A 27,674-nucleotide genomic window follows, 5' to 3' on the forward strand; every position below is an offset into this window, starting at 1 on the left:
TTAGTCTTTCTTCTCAAATGTGACAATTTTCTGTTTTATCCACATAAATTAAACATCTTTAGGGTTAAACTGGACACCTCAAGTCATCACGTTACAATCTATGAACTGTAATTTCGACTTTTAGACAAAACAATTATTATTTATATAAAAACAATTAATTGTTTCATCAGAGATCATGAAAACAGTCATTAGCTATGTTGTATTCTTAGTATTTATCAATAAATCTGCATGTTATGTTATAAAAATTAGGATTTATACTGGGGTGCAGATGTTTTATTTCATATAGTGTCTGTGTTTTCTGTCTTTTGCATGTCATGTGCACTTCCCTTATTTGGCCTGTGATTGACTGAGGCTGGCAGGGAGAGATAATTATAAATCAGTATTACAAGGTTAGGAGAGACAGGTTAGGGAAGCATCATTTGGATATAAAACATGATGCTCATTACTGAGCAGAAAACAAAAAAAAAAAAAAGCTATGATTTTATCTGACACAGCCCATTTTTTTTTTTAAATGTAAAATGTTAAAGCTCTTCAGGGAGCCTTTTCTCTCTAACCCCTTTTTGTGTGTTGCACTGTTAAATGCTCCTTCTTGTACAAGAATAATAAATCCAACTTAAACTTTGATACTTTGAATACAGTCCCTCTTTATTCAAGAGTTTTTCCTTTAAAAAATGTATAAGAACCAACTGTTAGAGCTCCTCAAGGAGCCCTTTTCTCTGTAACCCCTTTTGTGTGTTGCACTGTTAAACGCTCCTTTTCGTACAAGAATAATAAATCCAACTGAAACTTTGAATCCAGTTTTCCTTATTCATGAGTTTCTTTCTTTCTTTCTAAAAAATGTATAAGAACCAACTGTTAGAGCTCCTCAAGGAGCCCTTTTCTCTGCAGCCCTTTTTGTGTGTTGCACTGTTAAACGCTCCTTTTTGTACAAGAATAATAAATTCAACTTAAACTTTGAATCCAGTCTTCCTTATTCAAGTTTTTCTTTAAAAAATGTATAAGAAACAACTGTTAGAGCTCCTCAAGGAGCCTTTTCTTTGTAACCCCTTTTGTGTGTTGCACTGTTAAATGGTCCTTCTTGTACAAGAATAATAAATTCAACTTAAACTTTGATACCTTGAATCCAGTCTTCCCTGATTCAAGTTTTTCTTAAAAAAATGTATAAGAACCAACTGTTAGAGCTCCTCAAGGAGCCTTTTCTGTGTAACCCCTTTTGTGTGTTGCACTGTTAAATGCTCCTTTTTGTACAAGAATAATAAATTCAACTTAAACTTTGAATCCAGTCTTCCTTATTCATGAGTTTTTCTTTCTTTCTTTCTTTCTTAAAAATGCATAAGAACCTACTGTTAGAGCTCCTCAAGGAGCCTTTTCTCTCTAACCCCTTTTTGTGTGTTGCTCTGTTAAACACTTCTTTTTGTACAAGAATAATAAATTCAACTTAAACTTTGATACTTTGAATCCAGTCATCCTTATTCAAGGGTTTATCTTAAAACATGTATAGGAAACCAACTGTTAGAGCTCCTCAGGGAGCCTTTTCTTTCTAACCCCTTTTGTGTGTTGCACTGTTAAACACTCCTTCTTGTACAAGAATAATAAATACAACTTAAACCTTGAATCCAGTCTTCCTTATTCAAGTTTCTTTAAAAACATTATAAGAACCAACTGTTAGAGCTCCTCAAGGAGCCTTTTCTTTCTAACCCCTTTTGTGTGTTGCACTGTTAAACGCTCCTTCTTGTACAAGAATAATAAATCCAACTTAAACTTTGAATCCAGTCTTCCATATTCAATGTTTTTTCTTAAATAAACCCCCATAACAGTTTGCATTTACATTCAGTCATTTTTTCTCCAAAGCGACTCACAGGGAGAAATTTTGGGTCCATTATCTTTCCAGACTGGAGGAGCCGGGGATCGAACCCCCGATCATTAGATTAGTGGACCCGCTCTACCTCTATCTACCTTTATCAGCCCTTAACAGTAACAATACTCACCCCCTGTGATAAACATCCACACATTAGTTACTCTAAAACTCGTTCCCATTAGCTCCGGTGCTAACCGAAGCTAACTCGCAGCCGTACCTTGTTGTTGGACTCCGGCTGAACGATCTGAACAGGCCCGGGCGGCATGGCTGTATCTTCCGAAGCTGACCTACAAACACACGAACCAACAAGAACAGTACAATAGTTTACAATACTTTTAAAAACGCGGAATATTCCACGTTTCCTTCAGCAGCTAACAGCTAACAGCTAACACTCACTGCGTCGCGCTTTCGTTCACCCAATGGACGCCTAGTACTTCCGGTGACACGCCCGCAAAGCATTCTGGGACTTGTAGTACTTTTTTTTAGGAGGTTGCCAAGGAGACGCTCAGTCAACAAAGCGTGTCCGACATGAGTGAGTTCTTGGGTCGGCAGGACTGCATCGACAGTCTCCGCAGAGACCTGGTCGACCTTCAGGGTGCCACTCTGGACGTGTTCTCCAGAACCGGACCGGTCCGCTTCTCCTCCTGGAAGTTCCCCGATAAACTGTCCTGCAGCCTGGACATGGTGGCCCTGCTGGAGCAGTATGACTTCGTGGATGGGGAGGATGCATTCAACCAGCACTCCCACATTGTGTTACTGGAGCTGGTGATAGACAGGTAAACACACAGCCTGACGTGACGTCACATTAAATTATTATTATTATTATAATAAATTATTATTTAATTATCTCTCTCCTCCTCCATGAACAAGACTGCTGCTCCTTCTGCAGAGCTTCAACGCTTATGTTGAGCAGATCAGTTGCAGCCATGGGAGGGAGCAGAGCCGGCAGACAGGATGCCTGTCTGTTGGTCTTGTAGTCAGAAACTACTGGAGTAATCTAGTTACATTTGCCAGCACTAAGGTAGGAGCCCTGCACGATTTAAAGTGTCCAGTGTGTGAGATTTAGAGAGGTATATAATATATAACTATGTTTTGATCAGTGGGGAATAAAGCCTTTATATATCTGTATTCACAATATGACATGCACATTCTTATTCTAACACAAACCATCATGTTTACCTGTTTTCCTGGAGCGCCACACTTGCAGACAGACCTGTTTGACCCTGTGTCATATGGGGTGCCGTTTGTAAAGCGTCTCGCTCTGAAAATAACAGCAACATTTTGTCACATTTAGCTAAAAACAATGTTTAAAAAACTGGTTTGAATTTTTGAGAGTCACTTTTTTGCACATTTAGAACAATATTTGTGAACTTAGAGATATTTTAAATATTTAAATCGCAATGTTAAATGTAAAATCTAACTGCCAATCTTAAATCTAATCCTAAATGCTAATATCTTAAATATAAAATGTTAAATATTAAATCTAAATCTAAATGTTAAATATAAATCTAAATGTTAAATATAAATCTAAATCTAAATGTTAAATATAAATGTTAAATCTAAATATAAATGTTAAATCTAAATCTAAATGTGACAAAATGTTGCTGTTATTTTCAGAGCGAGACGCTTTACAAACGGCACCCCATAGTGTCAGGTTCTCTGTTCATTTAGAAGCTGCTCAGTGGTGGATTAAGCCAAAAAAGTTTGATTGCCGGACATAAAATTACCCAGATCTTTCACATATGAATGTTATTGGACCAAATATATTCCATATTGATATTAAAATGAGTAATTTTGCAGGGGATTGTGATGCTCAACAAAAATATATTCACCGTTTCACACCTTCTTGTTTCGCAGTGTTATGAGAAAAAGTCTTTTTGGGCCATTACGCACCCCATTACTTCAAACACTCTTGGTCCTCTTCCATGGACGTTGAACTGCCTCTTTTCTGCAGTAGCCCAGAACAGACAAACTAAACACTGGTTAGATTGGGCCTTTTGCGTTTGCATGAGGTTGCAATCAAGAATTACAGTGCTAGATGCCACTAAATCCTACACACTGGTCCTTTAAGTGAAGATGAAATAATGCCAAATATTGATAAAGAACTGGTATATGTCATTAGTTTTCCTTCTTCTTCTAGGTGATCAACAAAGACAGCAAGAAACAGACAAAAGCGTTTGACTGTGATGAGACAGAGTCAGTGTCATCTGTCTCCTCGCACCAAATGAGCCCAAGGGGTGACTTTTGCAGACGTTGTTTATCTGCCCCAACTTCAACAAGATCCTCCAACAAGTGTCTGCCATCCTCCAGTCCTACCAACAACATCCCACAGCATCCTAAAGTCCACAGCCACAGTGTAAGCTGCCAGACAATTCAGTCATCTCTTGTTCCCTGCGATGCGTGTCATCAAGTGCAATCCACTCTGAGAAAAACAGGAGACGCGCTGGTGGAACTGTTTCAGAGCGAGGGCCTGCCCTCATCTCTGCAGCCTCTCTTGGTGGCCGTGGAGGACACCCTGGACCTGGGGCACATGACAGCAGGCGACGTTGCCCAGTGGGCCAATGAGCAGCTCAGAGACATGCGGCGGCTGGCCAAACATCTTGAAGATGTGCGGGGCACGGTGCAGCCTCTCAGAGACAGACTCGCAGTAGCAGAAACAGAGCGGGAGAGATTCAGGTCACAGTTGGAGAGAGCACAGAAAGAGTTCAAGCAAGAGAGGGAAAAACATCAAGCGAACAGCGTCCAGCTGGAGTTTTCACTGCGCAAAGCTCAAAGATCCTTAAAAGAAACAGAGCAACGGCTGCAAGAGGAGCAACAGCAATTCAAAAGAGGTGCAGAAAATCATAAATAAATATGACGGGAACGCAGTGAGATCAAATTTACTAATGTATGTTTAATATGACAGAAACTCTGAGCTTGGAGGAGAGTAATTCCAGACTGAACGAGAAAGTAGCACAGCAGGAAGATACATTACAAGCAGTTGGTAAGGACATATCTTTCAGAAGTTATACACATAAAATAACCTGATATCTGCATGATGGATCATTTTCTCTTGTGGCAGAATGTGAGAAGAATGTGCTGCAGGAGAAACTGGCCACCTTGCACATGGAGGAAGAGGCCTGCTGCAAACTACAGCAAAAGATCCAGCAGCTGGAGGATAAAATCTCTGAAACTCAACTCCATCTCGACAAGGAGAACGCCAAGTACCACAGCGCGTGTCGCCAGCAAGAGGTCAGTGTCACGACAAACGCCGGATTATTTGTTGTTTTTCAGCTGGACGCCATGAACGTCTCAGCCACACCCCGTCTCTCTGTCATGCATCCAGTCAATGCAGGCGAAGCAGAAGTCTTTGTTAAAGAGAGTGGACGCTCTCGACGAGGAGTGTGAGGAGCTGCAGAGGCAGCTGGGAGAGAGGGAGGAGAGAGAGATGGACCTTCACAAGCAGCTTCAGCAGATGTCAGAGGAGAAGGAACGAGTGCAGGCTCAGCTCGCACAACAGCAGGTGCAGCATTTGTGTTTTAAAGCACCAAATATACTCATAACAAAGACTTAGCAGCTCATGATGTGATGCTTCTTGTTGGCAGGAACTGTGTTCAGAGCTCCAAAATGACAAGCAGACACTGGAAACACACGGAGGCGAGCTGAAGAACAACGTGGCCGAGCTGAAGGAATACGTGCGAGTTTTAAGAGAGAGGGAGAGGCTGATGGTGGCTTTCCCAGAGCTCAGCCCTGTGGCTCAGGCTCAACCACAGAGTAGGCAATTATTAAATATTTATCTATTAAAAAAGGTCATGCATGAATCACAGACTGACAGACACCACCTAAAGTGTGTGTGTGCACAAAACTCATTTTTCCACTTGCATCACTTGGAAAAATAAACTTTGCCTCTTGTATCTAGTCCAGTTTAATGCTGTACTCATGTTGACAGGTTGTACATTGTATATTTTCAAGGTACAGGAAACGTGCTTTTGGACATGGAGCAACAGTTTCAGGCGAATGACATTCGCATAAAAGTTCTGGAGCAGGAGAACCTCACTCTGCACGCCAGCCTTGTGAAACTGAGGGAAAGAGTGCATAATAATGCCAGCAGGGTAGGACGGGTGAGAAGTTATAATGCTGTAAAATATGTGAATCGACGTGTATTACATACACACTATGCATTTTATATCAACAGGAAGCCTCACCTCAGCAGACATGGAGCCTCTCTGCGCCCGGCACACCAACTGAAAAGCAACCAGATCACCTGACACACATGCAGAACAGTGTACTGTAAGTTATTCATTTCAAACACAGAATAAATTGTTAGGAATGATTCCTCATCACGTCGTGTTTCTCTCCGTTGTGCCGCAGGCAGAGCAGCAGTGCACCACGGCTGGGATGCAACAGTGGGAACAAAGCAGGACGGAGGCAAAGTGCCGGGTCCGAGGATCGCATGTCCACAGCCACCGCCGCTGCTGCTGCCTCCCCCTCAGCTCTGCAACTTCACTTTCAAACTGTCCAACTCAACACCACGGCTGCTAGAATCCACACGAAAACACGCAGTGGATCTGTCCTCGCTCACTGCAGGAGCTTAAATCAGAGGAGAAAATGACGGAAAAGACAGAAAGAACACAGCTTTGTATAATTATACCACACTAACACTCATGTTTTTGTAATTGTACAGGCTCATTCTGTATAAAAAAATCTATAAAATGTAAATATAATAAACTTACTGTGTATACATGAAGGAAAGGCTTTTATTATGCTATTCAGATTCAGGCACAGATGGCTGTTGCATATTAGGTTTCTGGATATATGATATGCTTCTCAAACTAACCTGCATGTTTTTGGATGAGCGACCTTCGCAGCAGACGAGTCACGTGGCTCTGAGTAAATGGGAAACCTTGAATGTCAAAGCAAACAATGACACGGAGGCAGATGTGGCGATAGCTCTGTCTGACGAATGGAGGGAGAGAGTGAGAGTCTCCATGGAAACCCAAGTGCTCGCAGGACTCTGCTGAATCACCGCAGGCCTTGATTTCACTCCCTCCGAGACAAATCTGACAGTGAGTCCTCAGCGGTGCAGCGAGATGAAGAGTGAGCTCTCGTTTTTGTGTCCTCGCTGCACATCAGGAGGTTTTGCAGCGGTAATCTGAGATCTCACGAGCTCAGTTGTGTAATCTGAGTCTAATAGAGAGCCCAAGAGACTCGAGTCAGAGCTGTTGAAGTCAAACACATCTTCTATTTGTTCTTGCGTCTGTGTTTTTATAAAGTATTGGTAACTAACTGTGAACTGTGACACTGAGTCACTGCCTGAATGAACACCTGATCTGTCCTTTCATTCACTTCGATGACAGATCACGACCTCGGGGGTTAATCTCTAAATTGGGTTAACTATTACAGTTGTGTCATCAAGCATGTAATTGAAGTTTTAAGCTCTTTCACCTGGTGCCACAGACGCCAGGGAACATTACGTCAACGCTACGCTTCACCGTTTAGTCAGGTTAGTCAAGAACAGGTTTCATTATGTAACAGGCGACATGTCTGTTCTCACATTTCATTTTAGACGTGTTACTTGATAAATAAAAACGTGGTAAGTAGAAATATAACTACTGTAGATAGCACAAGGTTATGTAACATTACCGATACTGATTTGCTGCCAGAAAGAAAAATCCTTACAGTGGACAGTGGCTCTTCTGTTAAGGCTTGGTGTAAAGTTATATTCGAGCCGGTTGGTATTAAACATACCAAAGCAGATCAGTTCCACAGAGTCTGGCATCATTTGGATCACTTGGACCTGATTTTTCTTCATGTACATTTGTTGATCTCAGCTGTTTATGCTTGTTTTGTTTCTTATTGGTATTAAAAATAAGATAATCCAAAAAATATACTGTTAAAAAAAGAACTATTCTTCATCCTCAGCAGCAGAAGGCTGCAATCTGAGTCAGATTGTACAAAATAAGACCATATGTTACATTTGTGATTGGAATAAAAAGAAAGCAAGCAAATACACAACATTTAAAATCATTAAAATGGTTAAAACATCACGAATATGGGTTCAGTATTTAGCAGCAAGTCACTTGAGACCAGCATAGGTATAATACCAGACACAGCCAGAAGACATTCAGTGTGTGGGAGTCAAATTTTGGAACAGCTTAACAGATGGTATAAAGAGGAGAGACGTGTAAAAATAAAATAAATCTACAGTTTGTCTAATAAGTAATCATGAAATCTGTTTTTGTCGTGTGTCATTCGTGAAATTTTATGCATAACACATGGATTGGATTATGTTAGTGAGTATGTCCAGTTTCCATGTTAATGTACATTATTTAATGTGTTCTGAGTTGGTTGTTTATCACTGTATTCTAGTTCTTATTCTACCCTCTGGACAAGAATCTAAAAGCTACTGTGAGGATGAGACGTTCTGCAACAATTCATAATTAATGCATCATGAACTCCACACTTCAGTCAAATTATTCCACAGTTTAGATTTTTGTAAATGCTGCTTCAAAACATTTATTTTTCATTTATAACACAGTCTTTTGCTTTTTTTTTTTATACAGACAAACACAATAACGGAAAGATTCGAGAATTTATGATGTGCAGAGTAGAGAGTACAATACTATCCAGAAGTGAGAAAAGAATCGGAGCATTTGTAACCGTGCTGCGTGGCACAAAACAAACCAAGAATACAGAGAAAGAGGTGAGAGCTTTAAAAAAAAAGCACCGCAGTATTAATATGTGTCACTGGCCCCGACATCAAAAGCATAACCATGACACACAATGACCAGGTAAGAGTTTTCAATGTGCAAAGTAGTACAAAATTCTCTTGATGCCTCCTGCTGTGCATTATCTTCCATGTTTGTGTTTTGGTTTTCAGAATTAGAAAGCATGAAGTCCTGTGAGATCTAACAGACACAGAAATAAAACGACTAGTTTAACTTTGGAATTAAGTCTGCATTGATTACAACACGTTTAAGGCCATTGGTTTCTTATGTAACACATGCAAACACGAACTGAACGAGTAAAAACGTCTTTTGTAGTTACAGATGTGCTAAAAACTGAAGACTCGTGCTCTTCTTCTTCTTCTTGACACTGTTGTTTCAAAGAGTTGGCTGTTGGGAATGTTTCCTGTGTAATATGAGTGTGTGCCTCTCTCTAATCTAGGTCAGGCTGCAGACTGGCGACAGGGACCACCGCAAATCTGCTGGGATTACGGAGGCCTCAGAGAGATGAAGCGCATCCCGGGTTTTACATAACAATCGCGTCTGCCCGCCTACCAAGACTCTACCCTGTGTGTGAAGATCTCAAAATCGATTTGTGCTTTGACTTACACATCCAATAATCTAATTACCTCTCAGGTTATCTCGGTCATATGACAATAAAAGCTCAATAATCTATGTGCTTTGATTTCTAATCTCATGCCAACAGGGGGAGAAAAGGGCGGAGAGGGCTGCTCAGGAACGAGATCAGTGACACAAAAAAGAGCAAAGTCACGGGACGAGATGTGGGAGATTAAGTGAAGCAATGAAGTGTCGTTCAGCCACTTAGAAGGGGAAACAAATTCTTGATGACTAATAGAGGAACATGCAAAACATATAGATAACACAGCTAGAGTGACACACAAAAAAGGACAGAGTGTATAAAAGCAAAATATCAAGAGTAGTAATAGAAAAATAAATAGAATATGGGATTAAAACATTTGCCAGAAACCACCGTGAGTACCAAAAGGAGGAGGAGGATCAGTGATAGTTTCTCTGAGGTTTTCGGGGAGAAGACTTTGAGAAGAAGGCAAAAGATGTAAACTCACAAAAGCCTGTGCATTCCTCTGAAACAAAACCAAAGAAACATGCAACAAATGCTTCAGATCTTTAAAATGCAGTGGGCTGTCTTCCACAAAAATGAGAGTTTTGGTGCAGCTGCAGATCTGTGTTAACGTTTAAAAATCATCCACTGAGTGTACTAACCTAAAAGTGCAGTTTGTCACAAAGAAAGCACCGGATATCTCTAACCTATGATCACGTGGGTTCTAACAAAGTGGCAAAGTTGAGAGAAGAAAACAGCTGGTCTTAAAGGATCTAAAGACATCGTCGATGCTAGGAGTTTACAGGACAGTAATAAAGCTCTCTACTGTACATTCGAGTATTACAAGATATGCTGTACAAATATGCTTTCACAACAAGACGGAGAGCGTGCACCCCACCCTGCGGTGTGCTAACATCTGCAAAAGCAACGAGTACAGACTGTGGCAGGCTCACACGGTAAAGGGAGTGAGATACAAAGAGTACACAAGTAATAGTACGGCGTATCGAATGGGAGACAACAGATAATACCAGGCAGTAGTACTGACTATGTCAGGTCACACATCATCTCTTTCCGGCGTACTCCTCAGACGTCGAGTCGGCGGACGGGGTGATGTGGTGCCCCGAGTCTACTTGTCCATCGGGCTGGACAGACTGCACCGTCTGTACCAGGCTGCCGCTGGGTAGCACCACGTAACGGGCGGCCATGTCTTTGGGATGCATCTCCCGCATGCCCTCCTTACTGTGCCAGATCCCATAGCCGAAATATACAAAGAGACCTGAAAGGAAAGGGGCAGCACGAAACACTTTAGTATTAAAGTCAGGGCACTCTGCACACAAGGTTTTGGTTTGTGTTCTGCCATTTCAGTCCTCAATGCGTCTAAAACTTTAAACTGATTGTCAGTGATCTCCAGTATTTTCACTCTCTGGTACAATGTTGATGATTTGGCTTTAACTCTGACACGATAAAGAAATCCCACGCCACGGCCGTGATGGAAGGTAAGTGGCTGTTTCTTTCTCTCGGGAAAGGGGCCTATAGCTCTGGGCCCTGTCAAGTGTAATATTCCATGTGTGTGCATCCTGTTAACTTGCTGCAGTCTGACAGTGGTGTTTAAATGGTTTACTGGTCCAGAGAAGCCTTAAGCTAATGCGCCTAATCGTGTTTTCCCAGCGATCCCCAACCCCCTTACTGACAGGGTATTAGCGCTGTCTGACCACCATCTACATCCTCAGAGGGCTGCTGAGAAAAATTTCACTTTTTCCGGATGATGCAAAGATTCATAATATGTGTGTGTACTGTGAATTAGTCTCTCGTCAAGAGACCAAATTGACCTAAGTGTGCAATCTGAGCCTACGCAACGACAAAAGTGGATGCATGCGATGAGACATCAGCTTGAAATATGGGAAAACTGCAGAGTCCTGACACTCAATATATCTAAATCTACTGACACACTGTAGGCGTTGAAGCTGACTAAGCTATGCAAGGCCTAGTTTGGACCTTGTTGGGTTAAATGGTGACCTTACCTCATGATTCGATCAAATATTTCTAAATATTTCTCCAAGAAAAGCGAGGTAAGGAGAAGGGACACACTCTTAGCTATCTACAGGCATTTTGTGAGCCTTTCAGACCTTGGTTATCGTATATTGTGATGGTTTTCCCCCTGTCATTTTGTTTTCTGGTGCTTTCTTACCTATCGCGATCCATACGGTGAATCGAATCCAGGTTAGATAGCTGAGTTTCAGCATGAGGAATACATTGAAGAGGATGCTGATAGCTGGAGTCAGTGGAACCAAAGGTACCTAAACAACGATAAAACATCAGTCACACACTAATCAGAGTTAATGTAGGTTTCAATAAATGTGTGTTGTTTAGCTGAGGTCATCTGCAGACCACACCTCACCTGGAATGTTTTGCTGTTGGTTTGTGGTTCGTGCATCCATATGAGCACCATACTGACAACAAAAGCTAAGCTGAAAATCACCAGCAGCATTGTGAAGCTCCAGAGTGGAAGCTGCAGCTGATTTCTACCAAATTCTACCACAGCGCAGAGCGAGACCGAGCTCACGATCAATGTCAGCACGCATAAGGCCACCACCTCGCCCGGCTCACAGTCCCCCAGCAGCTTGCCCAGGTACGGTTCCCAAAAGGCCTTCAGCTGTCCCACCCCACGGCGCTCTTCTGTCTTCTGTCTCTCCACCAACTGGAGTTTGTCAGAGAAGGATTCATACTGCTTCAGCTCGCCGCTGTCCTCGGTTATGTTCTGGGACTCTGATGGGGCAGGCGAAGGCTCAGCGTTAGGGTTGGGAGACGTGGAACTGGTTCCCTTGTCGCTGGTTTTCTCCGGCTGGAAGCGCAACACGATAACGCTCGCTGCCACAAAGGTGTACGCGAGGAGGGTGCCGATGGACAGGAATTGAACCAAGGCCTCCAGGTCAAAGATGAGAGCCATGGTGGCCATGAGGATCCCAAACACCAATATAGCATTGACGGGAACTTTAGTGACGGGGTTGACCCGTGCGAAAATAGAGAAGAACAAGCCATCCTCTGCCATGGCGTACACAATCCGAGGGAGGGAGAAGAGATTACAGAGCAGCACAGTGTTCATGGCTGGAAATGGGAGCAGAGAGTCATTGTCAGAACACGATAGTAGCCAATAATACTGCTCAACATAATGCAACAACATTTAACTAGACACTCACCGCAGATGGAACCTACTGCCACAATAATTCCGGCCCAGCTGTAACCACGGCGGAAGAAGGCATCTGCCAGAGCTGAGTTGGGGTCCAGAGTGTGCCAGGGTACCATCAGTGTGAGCACCGTGGAGACCAGGATGTAAGCTGTAGCCGCCAGTCCAAGGGAGATCGCGGTGGCAATGGGAACAGCTTTCTGTGGGTTCTTTGCCTCCTCGCTTGAGGATGCAATTACGTCGAAGCCCACGAATGCGTAGAAGCACGTGGCCGAGCCTGCCAGTATTCCAGATAACCCAAATGGTGCGAAACCGCCTTCCTTCTGGCTCCAATTGGCTGGTTCAGCCAGCATAAAGCCAAAGACCAGGATGAAAACGATGACAACCATACTAATGGTGGAGAAGATATGGTTGAGGTAAGAGGACACTTGAACTCCAAAGGAAATGAAGAACGAGGCAACGACTAGAATCCCTGCTGCGAGGATGTCGGGGTAGTGGGCGAGGAAGGGCACGTTCCACTGCATAATGTGCGTCTCCGTGAAGTTCTGGATAGCGTGGTTAAAAATGGAGTCCAGATAGCCGCTCCAGGCACGTGCCACAGCGGCGCCGCCAATCATGTTCTCCAGGATCACATTCCAACCAATGAGAAAGGCCCAGATCTCTCCCACAGACACATAGGTAAACATGTAGGCAGATCCTGTTTTGGGGATGCGAGCTCCAAACTCTGCATAACAAAAGGCAGCCAGTAGAGAAGCAATGCCCGCAAAGATGAAGGATATGATGACAGCGGGCCCGACCATGTCTTTAGCCACCGTTCCTGTCAGGACGTAAAGCCCAGAGCCCACCATGCCGCCGACTCCCAGCAGAGTCAGATCCAAGGTGGAGAGGCAGCGTTTCAGCGACGTGGCCATCATGTCATCATCCAGTGTCTTGAGTCGGTTCAGTCTCTGACAAAGTCGCACCGCTGGGGTGCAGCCTCTCGGACAAGTTGCCATAGCTACAGAGTGTTAGACAGGCCAGCTGGGCAGGACGGTGTTCAAACTGTCACACTGGATCCATTACCTGTCTATCAAGCTGACCTGCAAGACAAAAGATCAGGACAGGAAACGTGGTTGGACTTGTTTAGCCGGCATACTGTGTATGTTTAGGTTACATCAGCAAACAGATGCTCGAGCTTAAAATCCACTTTATATTGACAGTTTTTCTGTCTGCAGCTCGAGCAAGACACAAAGGTCGGCGTGACGAACCAATCTATACTAAGCCAGTAATCCTGGGTGATAAAACATGTTTAGCTTTTCCATTTTAATTATATTAATTCATATGGAATAAAGAAATAAAATCTACGTTGCTTTGGTAAACAACTTGAGAAGTTGATTAAATTGGATCTCCTGAACAGTTTTATACAGTAGACCCAAATGTTCCAGTTCTGGTACGGTGTCACGGTGGCTCTGAGGGTCAAAACATGTTTTCTACATCTTTTTCTAAAATGTTCTGGGTTGGCAGTTGTCCATCACTCCACTGTCTCTCCATATTTGCACGTCTATAAGCCTTGGGACTGTATTTTGGGACTTTACATGTAAAACTTGAAACTAAAGTTCATCTTATTCTTCGTGCAATGTTGCATTCTCTGAAATTTTGTTGTGTTTTCTGCAAGTTCCTCTAACGTCCACTTGAGTCTGGCTCCAGAAGAAGTGAGTCAGTCTCCATAAGTCCCCATGTTCAAAACTTCACAGCAGAAATAAACATGTTTACAGCCTGGTACAAAAAACAGTTTTGGTCTCTGTAGCTAATTTCCCCGTTCATGACAACTGTACTGAGGGTGAATTTATATACAACTCACCTGTTCACATTATATTAAGACTTAAAGTTATGCAGGATTAAGAGCGTGGACTCTTTGAATGACAGGTGGGTGTCCTTACAGGTGTCTGGTTGCCTGTTTTTGAATAAACCGGAGCAGGTGGAGCCACAACACTGAGCTTTAGGAACCTTTGTGTGACATCATGGAGACCTGGTCCATGTTTTATACAGTCAACTTATGTAAAACATTGTGTTTTGACCCTCAGGGCCACTGTATATATAATTTTGCATTGTATTTATTGGTAACACAGCATATTTTCTTGCAGTGTGTCATATAAAAGTAATAAAAAGATGTCATCTATGTGACTGATCACCACTTTAAATGTATATTGTGTAGATTTTACAGGCGTGAACGTGGCACAGGGCCAGTCCACGTCATTTTAAAGGCATATGTAGGCTGATATGTAAAATAAAAGCATTAAACCGTCACGATGGATGGATGGATCTGAACATCTAACCTCCTCATCAGTGAGGAGCAGCACTCATCCCCTCAGCAACATCCGACGGGCATATGGCGACAACAGGATGCCTCCGTTAGAATTACGTAACGTTTTTATTCCCCCTCTAGAAATAAAACCACACCGACGTGTTTGCACTTCTTATTGCTTTCAGGATGTATCCCTGACCACATACCGTGCCGAGCCGAGCCGTGCAAGGGGGAAAAAGGGCAAGCAGTGGAACAAGCGTCGTTTTAATGCCAAATAAATAATTTATAACAAAATGGAAACGGACGCAAAGAGCGGATCGTTAGTGCCGTACTTCCTCTCTCTCTCTCTGCTGGATGTTCTGCGAATGCAGCGCGCTCTTCATGCGTGAGGCAGGTGTTTTATTAAACGGGATTAAAATTATAAGCATAAAAAATAGAGAAGATATATATATGTGGATATTTTACCGTGGCTGTTCAGGGTCTCTCATGTGTGCTGCGGGTCCGGTGCTGTGGAGAAGTTGCCAGGACGCACCGTCCGTCTGATGATGGAGCAGAAGGTGCGCCGAGGAATAAACCCAACACTTCTTAAAGGCACACACACCTTTATATACGCTGCTGAAGGCCCCCTCCCAGCGTGCACCACCCAGTTATCTGGAGCCGGTGGTCCCTGAGGGGTAGTACTTATCTTTCACAGTATAAATAATATATATTATCTTATAAAGGCAATAAAAAATATTACAAATAAACAAATCTGACATGTGCAACACCATAAAAAATGATGTTTTTCTGCACTTGAGGGCATCATGATGAAGATTTTAGTATTAAAAAATGTTGCAACTTTGTAAATAATAACACATCGATGACATACTTCAGTTTGGAGCTACTGTATATGAATTAAACTGAAATGCAGTGGCGATGTGTTGACCCTGTCTCTTGCCTAATGACCAGCTGGGATTGGCTCCAGCCCTGATAATAATAAGCGGTTATGAAAAATGAATGGATGGAAATGGTGACCATAGTAACATGGCTGTGAGGATATGTAGGGTGCAACATATTTCATGAGCTGACCGTGTGTTTTGTATGTGAAACTTAAATAAATACACAGTGATATAAAAAGTGCAATATTTCTCTCTGAAATTACGATTAGTATGAGGTTATATGCTTTAGTACAAGTATCTCAGTGTTTTATTTACATATATCGTAGTAGTAAAATATATATCATGCAGAGTATACACAGGTATGGCTACTTATTTCTGATGCCCATTGTTCAGCTGTCCATGAGCATATAAAGAATAAGATCTACCTGTCCGTGGGTCAGTATTTATTGTAAAATCTGATGTTGTACTGACCCTTTCTGTGTGACGTGAAGCAGCAGAGGGTTAAAAGACAACGTGCACATAGGACAGGCCCATTTTTGGGTGAGATAAATATGCAAATGTAGTCTTACATGTCACTGCTTATGCAGTGTTACACCATCAATGAGGACAGAAGTCACTCACAGACTTCATGAACACATCAGATATTCATGTAATGGACAAATATCTAATGCTACTGTCCACACACTGGTTTTGTTCATGCTGTGTTTTATCATTAATGAATTGTTTATTATCGTTTCATTATGTGGAACAGTAAGCATTAAACGAGCACTTTAAAAGAAAATTAAATTAAAAAGAACTAAAACAAACTGACTAACAGATAAAAAAACAACAGCAGAGTTGCAAAGTGAGAAAAAGAAAAAATATGAGAAATGTCTCAGTAATGTTCAAATAAACAAAGTTTGTTCAAAACAGAGCGAGGCCTCGTTTCTGTTTCACACATTTAAAGTCGACGCCTGAAGGCCGCTGGGAGCTGAGTAAACAAACGGCACAAAACAACTTTCACCATGACACACAAGCATGTGTGGAACTTCAGCTTCAACGTCGATGTATGCAGAGATCATCTCGCCTACAGCAAACTCTGTCCTTAATCAACCATTAACCTCAATTAACCACATTACTGCCACGTCTCTTGATGCTCTGCTTAAATGTATGCATGTGTATAAAGTGTCTTCCATCGACGTCATGATTTCACAAGCGTCACGACCTGCTGCTGCTCTGTCCCAGGACTGGAAACGCGTTACTCAAAGACCACCTTCCTTCCTCTGCAGGTTTCCAGGGTGAATGTTACACTCGTAACTCATCAGTGAACAATGCCACGTGTTGACCGACACGTGTTGCAGGAACGTGAGCGCACAACGTCTTGTTTTCTTTTTCTTTTGGCACGACGTGTCCTCAAAGGATTCCAGACTGTGAATCTTTCTGTTGGAGCTTCAGGATCAACTCGAGTAGATTCATCTGCATCGTCAGCTCCTGAAACAACACACACACCCACACACACAGTTAAGAGTGAGTTAAGACACACGTTGCCATCTGCTGGACATGTATCTGCATCACAAGCACACATATTCTGTGATGTTTAACCTGAGGATTAGTGGTGATATAAAACCCGGGGACTCCAGCCTTCTCCAGGGTGTTCTGCTGGTCTATCACTTTTTGATCCATTTCTGCTACGATCTTCTTGTCCATCATTCTTTGTTCCTCTCGCACGCGGATTTCCAGAGCCTGAAGGCAAGACGCACAACTCTTAGAAAGGCATATGACACCACAATCCTTTTAGTATATTTACATTTAGTCATTTAGACAAAGCGTCTTACAGAGAAGGGAACAATCAAGGTACAGTGTGGTAAGAAAGCGTTAGTACAACAATAAGACTTGTTGGGAGTGTTGGAGAGGAGGTCCTCTCTGAAGAGCTGGAGGTCTTAAAGATAGAGAGGGACGCCCATCAGTGATGTGCGGGTTGATCCAAATTGAGCGGGCCCGCGGTCACGAGTCACCAAACAATATTTTTAATGATATTCAGGTCGCAGTCGGTCGGGTCATTTGAAATAAAGCGGGTTGGGTACAATATTTCACAATTATTTGCTGCGGTCCGAGTTCGGGCGGGTTAGTTTAAAACGTCGGTCGGTGCGGGTCGATCAAACATGGCATCACTGACGCCCCTGATCTGGTAGAAACTGGTAGGACGTTCCACCAACGGGGAAGAGAAGAGAAAGAAGCAGAGCCAGACGTCGTTCATTGGACGTGAGGTAACATATACCTGTATGAGGGCGTTGAAGCAGGTGGGTGCAGAACCGTAGGCAAGAATTCGCAATTTGAATTGAATGCGGGCTGCAACTGGAAGCCAGTGGAGCTCTATGAGCAGCATCTGAAGGGGTTTCACTGTGCAGGCTGGGAGGACGTTACAGTAAGATGACCACAGCTTGTGTCAGGAGGAGTCGAGTGGCATGTTGAGTTAAGTAAGGCCTGATTTTTATGATGTTGTAAAGCGGCATAGTAATCAGAAAGAGAGATTTTAAGGCCTTATTGTTGTGGAGAACTTGCAAGGTCAATGGTCAGGAGTTCATAAAGTGTTCAGGAGCCTCTGATGTCTTATGCTGTATTATTTATTGAATTAGAGACACTCTCAAAGTTCATCAGAAGTGCCTGAGTCGGTCTCACATTCTGCCCAACTCATCCTGGTGGATCGACTTTAAACCCCAAGATCGTCTCGCTTTATCCGTTAGTCGGGTCGTGGGGGCAGCAGCTTCAGCAGGGAAGCCCAGACTTCCCTCTCCCCGGCCACTTCATCCAGCTCTCCCAGGGGGACCCCAGGGTGTTCCCAGGCCAGCCAAGAGACATAGTCTCTCCAGCATGTCCTGGGTCTTCCGGCCGCCTCCCGGAAGGACGTGCCCGGAGCTCCTCACGAGATGCCCGAGCCACCTCAGCTGGTTCCTCTCGATGCGGAGAAGCAGCAATTCTACTCTGAGCTCCTCGCGGATGGCTCGAGCTTCTCGCCCTTATCTCTAAAAGAGAGCCAAGCCACCCTGCTGGGTCACCTAGGTGACCATAGGTGAGGGTAGGAACGTAGATCGATGGACCGGTGCAGAGTCTGCATCACTGCAGAAGCCGCAACGATCCTCCCGTTCCATCCTTCCCTCACTCGTGAACACGACCCCGAGATACTTGAACTCTTCCTGGTATATGAGTGGGTGCCGCTCTCTAATCTAGGTCAGGCTGCAGACTGGCGACAGGGCCACCGCAAATCTGCTGGGATTACGGAGGCCTCAGAGAGATGAGCGCATCCCGGGTTTTTACATAACATCGTGTCTGCCCGCCTACCAAGATCTTCCCTGTGTGTGAAGATCTCAAAATCGATTTGGCTTTGACTTACATCCATAATTATACCTCTCAGGTTATCTCGGTCATATGACGATAAAACTCAATAATCTATGTGCTTTGATTTCTAATCTCATGCCAACAGGGGGAGAAAAGGGCGGAGAGGGTCTGCTCGGAACGAGATCAGTGACACAAAAAAGAGCAAAGTCACGGGACGAGAATGTGGGAGATTAAGTGAAGCAATGAAGTGTCGTTCAGCCACTTAGAAGGGGAAACAAATTCTGATGACTAATAGAGAACATGCAAAACATAGAGATAACACAGCTAGAGTGAACACAAAAAAGGACAGAGTGTATAAAGCAAAATATCAAGAGTAGTAATAAAAAATAAATAGAATATGGGATTAAACATTTGCCAGAAACCACCACGTGAAAAGGAGGGCAGGATCAGTGATAGTTCTCTGAGGTTTTTGGGGAGAAGACTTTGAAGAAGGCAAAAGATGTAAACTCACAAAAGCCTGTGCATTCCTCTGAAACAAAACCAAAAAAAACATGCAACAAATGCTTCAGATCTTTAAAATGCAGTCCACAAAAATGAGAGTTTTGGTGAGTTTTCCAGCTGCAGATCTGTGTTAACGTTTAAAAATCATCCACTGAGTGTACTAACCTAAAGTGCAGTTTTGTCACCAAGAAAGCACCGGATATCTCTAACCTATGATCACGTGGGTTCTAACAAAGTGGCAAAGTTTGAGAGAAAAAACAGCTGGTCTTAAAGGATCTAAAGACATCTTCGATGCTAGGAGTTTACAGGACAGTAATAAAGCTCTCTACTGTACATTCGAGTATTCAAAGAATGCTGTAAAATATGCTTTCACAACAAGACGGAGAGCGTGCACCCACCCTGCGGTGTGCTAACATCCTGCCAAAAGAACGAGTACAGACTGTGGCAGGCTGGGTCACACGGTAAAGGGAGTGAGATACAAAGAGTACACAAGTAATAGTACGGCGTATCGAATGGGAGACAACAGATAATACCAGGCAGTAGTACTGACTATGGTCAGGTCACACATCATCTCTTTCTCTTCGGCGTACTCCTCAGACGTCGGTCGGCGGACGGGGTGATGTGGTGCCCCGAGTCTACTTGTCCATCGGGCGTGGACAGACTGCACCGTCTGTACCAGGCTGCCGCTGGGTCAGCAACCACTAACGGGCGCCCATGTCTTTGGGATGCATCTCCCGCATGCCTCCTTACTGTGCCAGATCCCATAGCCGAATATACAAAGAGACATGAAGGAAAGGGACAGCACGAAACACTTAGAGGTATTAAAGTCAGGGCATCTGCACACAAGGTTTTGGTTGTGTGTTCTGCCAATTTCAGTCCTCAATGTGTCTAAAAACTTTTAAACTGATTGTCATGATCTCCAATATTGTTCACTTTCTGGTACAATGTTGATGAATTTGGCTTCTGACACAATAAAGAAATCCCACGCCACGCCGTGATGGAAGTGGCCTATAGCTCTGGGCCTGTCAGTGTATATTCCACGTGTGTGCTCCTGTTAACTTGCTGCAGTCTGACAGTGGTGTTTAAAATGGTTTTACTGGCCAGAAAGAGCCTTAAGCTAATGCGCCTAATCGTGTTTTCCCAGCGATCCCCAACCCCTTACTGACAGGGTATTAGCGCTGTCTGACCACCATCTACATCCTCAGGAGGGCTGCTGAGAAAGATTTTCACTTTTTTCCGGATGATGCAAAGACTCATAATATGTGTGTACTGTGATTAGTCTCTCGTCAAGAGACCAAATTGAAACTAAGTGTGCATCTGAGCCTACGCAACAACAAAAGTGGATGGCATGCGATGAGACATCAGCTTAAAAATATGGGAAAACTGCAGAGTCCTGACGTCCATACATCTAAATCTACTGACACACTGTAGGCGTTGAAGCTGACTAAGCTATGCAAGGCCTACTTTGGATCTTGTTGGGTTAAATGGTGACCTTAACCTCATGATTTCGATCAAATATTCTAAATAGTTCTCCAAGAAAAAGCGGGTAAGGAGAGGGACACACTCTTAGCTATCTACAGGCATTTTGTGAGCCTTTTCAGACCTTGGTTATGCGTATATTGTGATAGTTTTCTTTCCCCTTGTCATTTTGTTTTCTGGTGCTGTCTTACCTATCGCGATCCATACGGTGAATCGAATCCGGTTAGATAGCTGAGTTTCAGCATGAGGAATCATTAAGAGGATGCTGATAGCTGGAGTCAGTGGAACCAAAGGTACCTAAACAACGATAAACATCAGTCACACACTAATCAGAGTTAATGTAGGTTTTCAAAATGTGTGTTGTTTAGCTGAGGTCATCTGCAGGACCACAACCTCACCTGGAATGTTTGCTGTGTGGTTTGTGGTTCGGGCATCCATATGAGGCACCATACTGACAACAAAAGCTAAGCTGAAAATCACCAGCAGCATTGTGAAGCTCCAGAGTGAAGCTGCAGCTGATTTCTACCAAATTCTAACCACAGCGCAGCAGCGAGACCAGCTCACGATCAATGTCAGCACGCATAAGGCCACCAACCTCGCCCGGCTCACAGCCCCCCAGCAGCTTGCCCAGGTACGGTTCCCAAAAGGCCTTCAGCTGTCCCACCCCACGGCGTCTTCTGTCTTCTGTCTCTCCACAACTGGAGTTTGTCAGAGAAGGATCATACTGCTTCAGCTCGCCGCGGTCCTCGGTTATGTTCTGGGACTTGATGGGGCAGGCGAAGGCCAGCGTTGGGTTGGGAGCGTGGAACTGGTTCCCTTGTCCGCTGGTTTTCCTCCGGCTGGAAGCGCAACACGATAAACGCTCGCTGCCACAAAGGTGTACGCGAGGAGGGTGCCGATGGACAGGAATTGAACAAGGCCTCCAGGCAAAGATGAGAGCCCATGGTGGCCATGAGGATCCCAAAACACCAATATAGCATTGGACGGGAACTTTAGTGAACGGGTTGACCCGTGCGAAAATAGAGAAGAACAAGCCATCCTCTGCCATGGCGTACACATCCGAGGGAGGGAGAAGAGATTACAGAGCAGCACAGTGTTCATGGCTGGAAATGGGGCAGCGAGAGTCATTGTCAGAACACGATGGTAGCCAATAATACTGCTCAACATAATGCAACAACATTTAACTAGACACTCACCGCAGATGGAACCTACTGCCACAATAATTCCGGCCCAGCTGTAACCACGGCGGAAGAAGGCATCTGCCAGAGCTGAGTTGGGGTCCAGAGTGTGCAGGGTACCATCAGTGTGAGCACCGTGGAGACCAGGATGTAAGTGTCGAGCCCAGTCCAAGGGAGATCGCGGTGGCAATGGGAACAGCTTTCTGTGGGTTCTTTGCCTCCTCGCTTGAGGACGCAATTACGTCGAAGCCCACGAAGCGTATAAGCACGTGGCCGAGCCTGCCAGTATTCCGCATAACCCAAATGGTGCGAAACCGCCTTCCTTCTGGCTCCAATTGGCTGGTTCAGCCAGCATAAAGCCAAAGACCAGGATGAAAACGATGACAACCATACTAATGGTGGAGAAGATATGGTTGAGGTAAGAGGACACTTGAACTCCAAAGGAAATGAAGAACGAGGCAACGACTAGAATCCCTGCTGCGAGGATGTCGGGGTAGTGGGCGGAAGGGCACGTTCCACTGCATAATGTGCTCTCCGTGAAGTTCTGGATAGCGTGGTTAAAAATGGAGTCCAGATAGCCGCTCCAGGCACGTGCCACAGCGGCGCCGCCAATCATGTTCTCCAGGATCACATTCCAACCAATGAGAAAGGCCCAGATCTCTCCCACAGACACATAGGTAAACATGTAGGCAGATCCTGTTTTGGGATGCGAGCTCCAAACTCTGCATAACAAAAGGCAGCCAGTAGAGAAGCAATGCCCGCAAAGATGAAGGATATGATGACAGCGGGCCCGACCATGTCTTTAGCCACCGTTCCTGTCAGGACGTAAAGCCCAGAGCCCACCATGCCGCCGACTCCCAGCAGAGTCAGATCCAAGGTGGAGAGGCAGCGTTTCAGCGACGTGGCCATCATGTCATCATCCAGTGTCTTGAGTCGGTTCAGTCTCTGACAAAGGCGCACCGCTGGGGTGCAGCCTCTCGGACAAGTTGCCATAGCTACAGAGTGTTAGACAGGCCAGCTGGGCAGGACGGTGTTCAAACTGTCACACTGGATCCATTACCTGTCTATCAAGCTGACCTGCAAGACAAAAGATCAGGACAGAAATGTGGTTGGACTGTTTAGCCGGCATAACTGTGTACGTTTAGGTTACATCAGCAAACAGATGCTCGAGCGTAAAATCCACTTTATTGACAGTTTTTCTGTCTGCAGCTCGCGAGACACAAAGGTCGGCGTGACGAACCAATCTATACTAAGCCAGTAATGGGTGATAAAACATGTTTAGCGTTCCTTTTTATATTAATTCATATAGAATAAAGAAATAAACATCTACGTTGCTTTGGTAAACAACTTGGAGAAGTTGATTAAATTGGATCTCCTGAATGTTTTTACAGTAGAACCCAAGTGTTCCAGTTCTGGTACGGTGCCACGGTGGCTCTGAGGGTCAAAACATGTTTTCTACGTTTTTCTAAAATGTTCTGGGTTGGCAGTGGCCCATTCATCCACTGTCCCTCCATATTTGCACGTCTATAAGCCTTGGGGACTGTATTTAAGACTTTACATGTAAAACTTGAAACTAAAGTTCATCTTATTCTTCGTGAAATGTTGCGTTCTCTGAAGTTTTTCTGCAGTTCCTCTAACGTCCACCTGAGGCTGGCTCCAGAAGTGAGTCAGTCTCCAGAATCCCCATGTCCAATGTCCACTTCACAGCAGAAAAAACATGTTTACAGCCTGTACACAAAAACAGTTTTGGTCTCTGTAGCTAATTTCCCCGTTCATGACAACTTACTGAGGGTGAATTTATATACACTCACCTGTTCACATTATATTAGGCTTAAAGTTATGCAGGATTAAGAGCGGGACTTGAATGACAGGTGGGTGTCCTTACAGGTGTCTGGTTGCCTGTTTTTGGATAACCGGAGCAGGTGGAGCCACAACACTGAGCTTTAGGAACCTTTGTGTGACATCATGGAGACCACGTCCATGTTTTATACAGTCAACTTATGTAAAACATTGTGGTTTTGACCCTCAGGGCCACTGTATACATAATTTTGCATTGTATTTATTGGTAAAACGGCATATTTCTTGCAGTGTGTCATATAAAAGTAATAAAAAAACCCTTAAAGATGTCATCTATGTGACTGATCACCACTTTAAATGTATATTGTGTAGATTTTGCAGGCGTGAACGTGGCACAGGGCCAGTCCACGTCATTTTAAGGCATATGTGGCTGATATGTTAAATAAAAAACTTAAACCGTCCACGATGGATGACAGATCTGAACATCTAACCTCCTCATCAGTGAGGAGGCAGCACTCATCCCCTCAGCAACATCCGACGGGCATATGGCGACAACCGGATGCCTCCGTTAGAATTACGTAACGTTTTTATTCCCCCTCTAGAAATAAAACCACACCGACGTGTTTGCACTTCTTATTGCTTTCAGGATGTATCTGACCACCACATACCTGCCGAGCCGAGCCGTGCAAGGGGAAAAAAGGGCAAGCAGTGGAACAAGCGTCGTTTTAATGCCAAATAAATATTTATACAAAATGGAAACGGACGCAAAAAGCGGATCGTTTGCCGTACTTCCTCTCTCTCTCTGCTGGATGTTCTGGTAATGCAGCGCGCTCTTCATCCGTGAGGCAGGTGTCTTTATTAAACGGATTAAAATATAGCATAAAAAAATAGAGAATATTATATATATGTGGATATTTTACCGTGGCTGTTCAGGGTCTCTCATTGTGCTGCGGGTCCGGTGCTGTGGAGAAGTTGCCAGGACGCACCGTCCGTCTGATGATGGAGCAGAAGGTGCGCCGAGGAATAAACCCAACACTTCTTAAAGGCGCACACACCCTTATATACGCTGCTGAAGGCCCCTCCCAGCGTGCACCACCCAGTTATCTGGAGCCGGTGGTCCTGAGGGGTAGTACTTATCTTTCACAGTATAAATATATATTATTTTATAAAGGCAATAAAAAATATTATTTGACTGTGCAACACCTAAAAAATGATGTTTTCTGGACTTGAGGGCATCATGATGAAGATTTAGTATTAAAAAATGCATCTTTGTAAATAATAATACATCGATGACATACTTCAGTTTGGAGCTACTGTATATGATTAAACTGAACATGCAGTGCGATGTGTTGACCCTGTCTCCTGGCCAGCAGGGATTGGCTCCGCCCTGATAATAATAAGCGGTTATGAAAAAGAATGGATGGAAATGGGGTGCAACATTATTTCATGAGCTGACCGTGTTTTTGTATGTGAAAACTTAAATAAATACACAGTGATATAAAAAGTGCAATATTTCTCTCTGAAATTACGATGAGTATGAGGTGTCATAAAACTTATATATGCTTTAGTACAAGTATCCGTGTTTTATTACATGTACCGTGTATTAAAATATATATCATGCAGGGTATAACAGGTATGGCTACTTATTTCTGATGCCCATGTTTCAGCTGTCCATGAGCATATAAAGAATAGATCTACCTGTCTGTGGGTCAGTATTTATTGTAAATCTGCTCTCTCTGTGTACTGACGTTGATTGTTGTACTCACTTCTCACAGTTAAAGACAACGTGCACATAGGACAGGCCCATTTTTGGGTGAGAAAATATGCAAATGTAGTCTTACGTGTCACTGCTTATGCAGTGTTACACCATCAGTGAGGACAGAAGTCACTCACGACTTTATGGACACATCAGTATTCATGTAATGGACAAATATCTAAATGTACTGTCCCACACTGCTTTTGTTCATGCTGTATTTTATCATTAATGAATTGTTTATTATCGTTTCATTATGTGGAACAGTAAGCATTAAACGAGCACTTAAAAGAAAATTAAATTAAAAAGAACTAAAACAAACGACTAACAGATAAAAAAAACAACAACAAATATGAAAATGTCTCAGTAAAGTTCAAATAAACAAAGTTTGTTCAAAACAGAGCGAGACCCTCGTTTCTGTTTCACACATTTAAAGTCGACGCCTGAAGGCCGGTGGGATCTGAATAAACAAACAGCACAAAACAACTTTCACCATGACACGCAGGCATGTGTGGAACTTCAGCTTCAACGTCGATGTATGCAGAGATCATCTCGCCTACAGCAAACTCTGTCCTTAATCAACCATTAACCTCAATTAAACCACATTACTGCCACGTCTCTTGATGCTCTGCTTAAATGTATGCATGTGTATAATGTGTCTTCCATCGACGTCATGATTTCACAAGCGTCACGACCTGCTGCTGCTGCTGCTCGTCCCAGGACTGGAAACGCGTTACTCAAAGACCACCTTCCTTCCTCTGCAGGTTTCCAGGGTGAATGTTCACCCGTAACTCATCAGTGAACAATGCCACGTGTTGACATGTGTTACAGGAACTGAGCGTACAAACGTCTTGTTTTCTTTGTCTTTGGCACGACGTGGCCTCAAAGGATTCCAGACTGTGAATCCTTCTGTTGGAGCTTCGGATCAACTCGAGGAGATTCATCTGCATCGTCAGCTCCGGAAACAACACCACACCCACACACAGTTTAAGAGTGAGTTAAGACACACGTTGCCATCTGCTGGACACGTGTCTGCATAACACGAACACATATTCTGTGATGTTTAACCTGAGGATTCGTGGTGATATAAAACCCGGGGACTCCAGCCTTCTCCAGGGTGTTTCTGTCTGGTCTATCACTTTTTGATCCATTTCTGCTACGATCTTCTTGTCCATCATTCTTTGTTCCTCTCGCACGCGGATTTCCAGAGCCTGAAGGCAAGACGCACAACTCTTAGAAAGGCATATGACACCACAATCATTTTAGTATATTTACATTTAGTCATCTTCGTCTTACAGAGAAGGGAACAATCAAGGTACAGTGTTGTAAGAAAGGGTTAGTACAACAATAAGTGCTTGGTTTGTAGTGGAGAGGAGGTCCTCCTGAAAGCTGGAGGTCTTAAAGATGTGTGGGTTGATCCAAATTGAGCGGACCCGCGGTCACGAGTCACCAAACAATATTTTTAATGTTTCAGGTCGCGGTCGGTCGGGTCGTTTGAATAAAGATGCGAGTAAGTTTTGTAATTTATGTAGTAGACAAAATTTTCTGTGAAAACGCACAGACTTTATGGCTGAATAACTGGCGCGAAGATGCCACGAGTTCTACAGGAGTGGAGAAAGTATAGACTACATTTTTAAAATGCGGGTCAGGAAGCGGGTTGGGTACAATATTTCACAATTATTTGCTGCGGTCCAGTTTGGCGGGTTTAGTTTAAAACGTCGGTCGTGGCGGGTCGATCAAACATGGACCGCGCATCACTGACGTCTCTGGTAGGAACTGGTAGGACGTTCCACCAACGCAGAAGCCAGACGTCGTTCATTGGACGTGAGGGTAACATATACCTGTATGAGGGCGTTGAAGCAGGTGGGTGCAGAACCGTAGGCAAGAATTCGAATTTGATTTAATGTGTGCTGCAACAGGAAGCCAGTGGAGCTCTATGAGCAGCATCTGAAGGGGTTTCACCGTGCAGGCTGGGAGGCGTCAGAGAACGTTAAGTAAGATGACCACAGCTTGTGTCAGGAGTGAGTCGTGGCATGTTGAGTAAGTAAGCCTTATTTTTATGATGCTGTAAAGCAGCATAGTAATCAGAAAGAGAGATTTTAAGGCCTTAATGTTGTGGAGAACTTGCTGGATCAAAGGTCAATGGTCAGGAGTTATAAAAGT

The 27,674-nt window shown here is 43.8% G+C and overlaps 4 protein-coding genes across 5 annotated transcripts in view; 1 reads left to right on the forward strand and 3 right to left on the reverse strand.

The window, feature by feature from the left end:
• Window positions 1-2,336, reverse strand: part of sf3a1 (splicing factor 3a, subunit 1) — a 15,117-nt gene extending 12,781 nt beyond the window's left edge. The window contains exons 1-2 of the mRNA XM_027277978.1: window positions 2,255-2,336; window positions 2,076-2,145 (exon numbers count right to left, since the gene is read on the reverse strand). Of these exons, the coding sequence (XP_027133779.1) occupies window positions 2,076-2,123 (48 nt within the window). The 5' untranslated portion in view covers window positions 2,124-2,145; window positions 2,255-2,336. The remainder of the gene's footprint in view (window positions 1-2,075; window positions 2,146-2,254) is intronic.
• Window positions 2,300-6,584, forward strand: ccdc157 (coiled-coil domain containing 157). Of its 2 annotated transcripts, none has more exons than XM_027277979.1 (10): window positions 2,300-2,634; window positions 2,729-2,879; window positions 3,999-4,689; window positions 4,764-4,841; window positions 4,920-5,089; window positions 5,184-5,360; window positions 5,443-5,611; window positions 5,810-5,958; window positions 6,033-6,127; window positions 6,209-6,584. In XM_027277979.1, the coding sequence occupies exons 1-10, from the start codon at window positions 2,387-2,389 to the stop codon at window positions 6,447-6,449; spliced, it is 2,169 nt and encodes a 722-aa protein (XP_027133780.1). In that variant the 5' UTR covers window positions 2,300-2,386; the 3' UTR covers window positions 6,450-6,584. The 2 variants fall into 2 exon arrangements, with proteins under 2 accessions (XP_027133780.1, XP_019132342.2); XM_019276797.2 differs by having other exon boundaries at window positions 5,810-5,949.
• Window positions 6,585-8,557: 1,973 nt separating this feature from the next.
• slc7a4 (solute carrier family 7 member 4) lies at window positions 8,558-15,275 on the reverse strand. The gene is made up of 5 exons (XM_010749163.3): window positions 15,076-15,275; window positions 12,340-13,405; window positions 11,541-12,247; window positions 11,331-11,439; window positions 8,558-10,418 (listed from the first exon to the last, which is right to left on the reverse strand). The coding sequence occupies exons 2-5, from the start codon at window positions 13,319-13,321 to the stop codon at window positions 10,204-10,206; spliced, it is 2,013 nt and encodes a 670-aa protein (XP_010747465.2). The 5' UTR covers window positions 13,322-13,405; window positions 15,076-15,275; the 3' UTR covers window positions 8,558-10,203.
• A 612-nt stretch (window positions 15,276-15,887) lies between these two features.
• Window positions 15,888-27,674, reverse strand: part of dgcr6 (DiGeorge syndrome critical region gene 6) — a 13,315-nt gene continuing 1,528 nt past the window's right edge. Inside the window, exons 4-5 of the mRNA XM_010749164.3 lie at window positions 17,070-17,210; window positions 15,888-16,958 (exon numbers count right to left, since the gene is read on the reverse strand). Of these exons, the coding sequence (XP_010747466.3) occupies window positions 16,881-16,958; window positions 17,070-17,210 (219 nt within the window). The 3' untranslated portion in view covers window positions 15,888-16,880. The remainder of the gene's footprint in view (window positions 16,959-17,069; window positions 17,211-27,674) is intronic.

This window comes from Larimichthys crocea, chromosome III (assembly GCF_000972845.2).
Source record: "Larimichthys crocea isolate SSNF chromosome III, L_crocea_2.0, whole genome shotgun sequence".
NCBI classification, from domain to species: Eukaryota; Metazoa; Chordata; class Actinopteri; family Sciaenidae; genus Larimichthys; species Larimichthys crocea.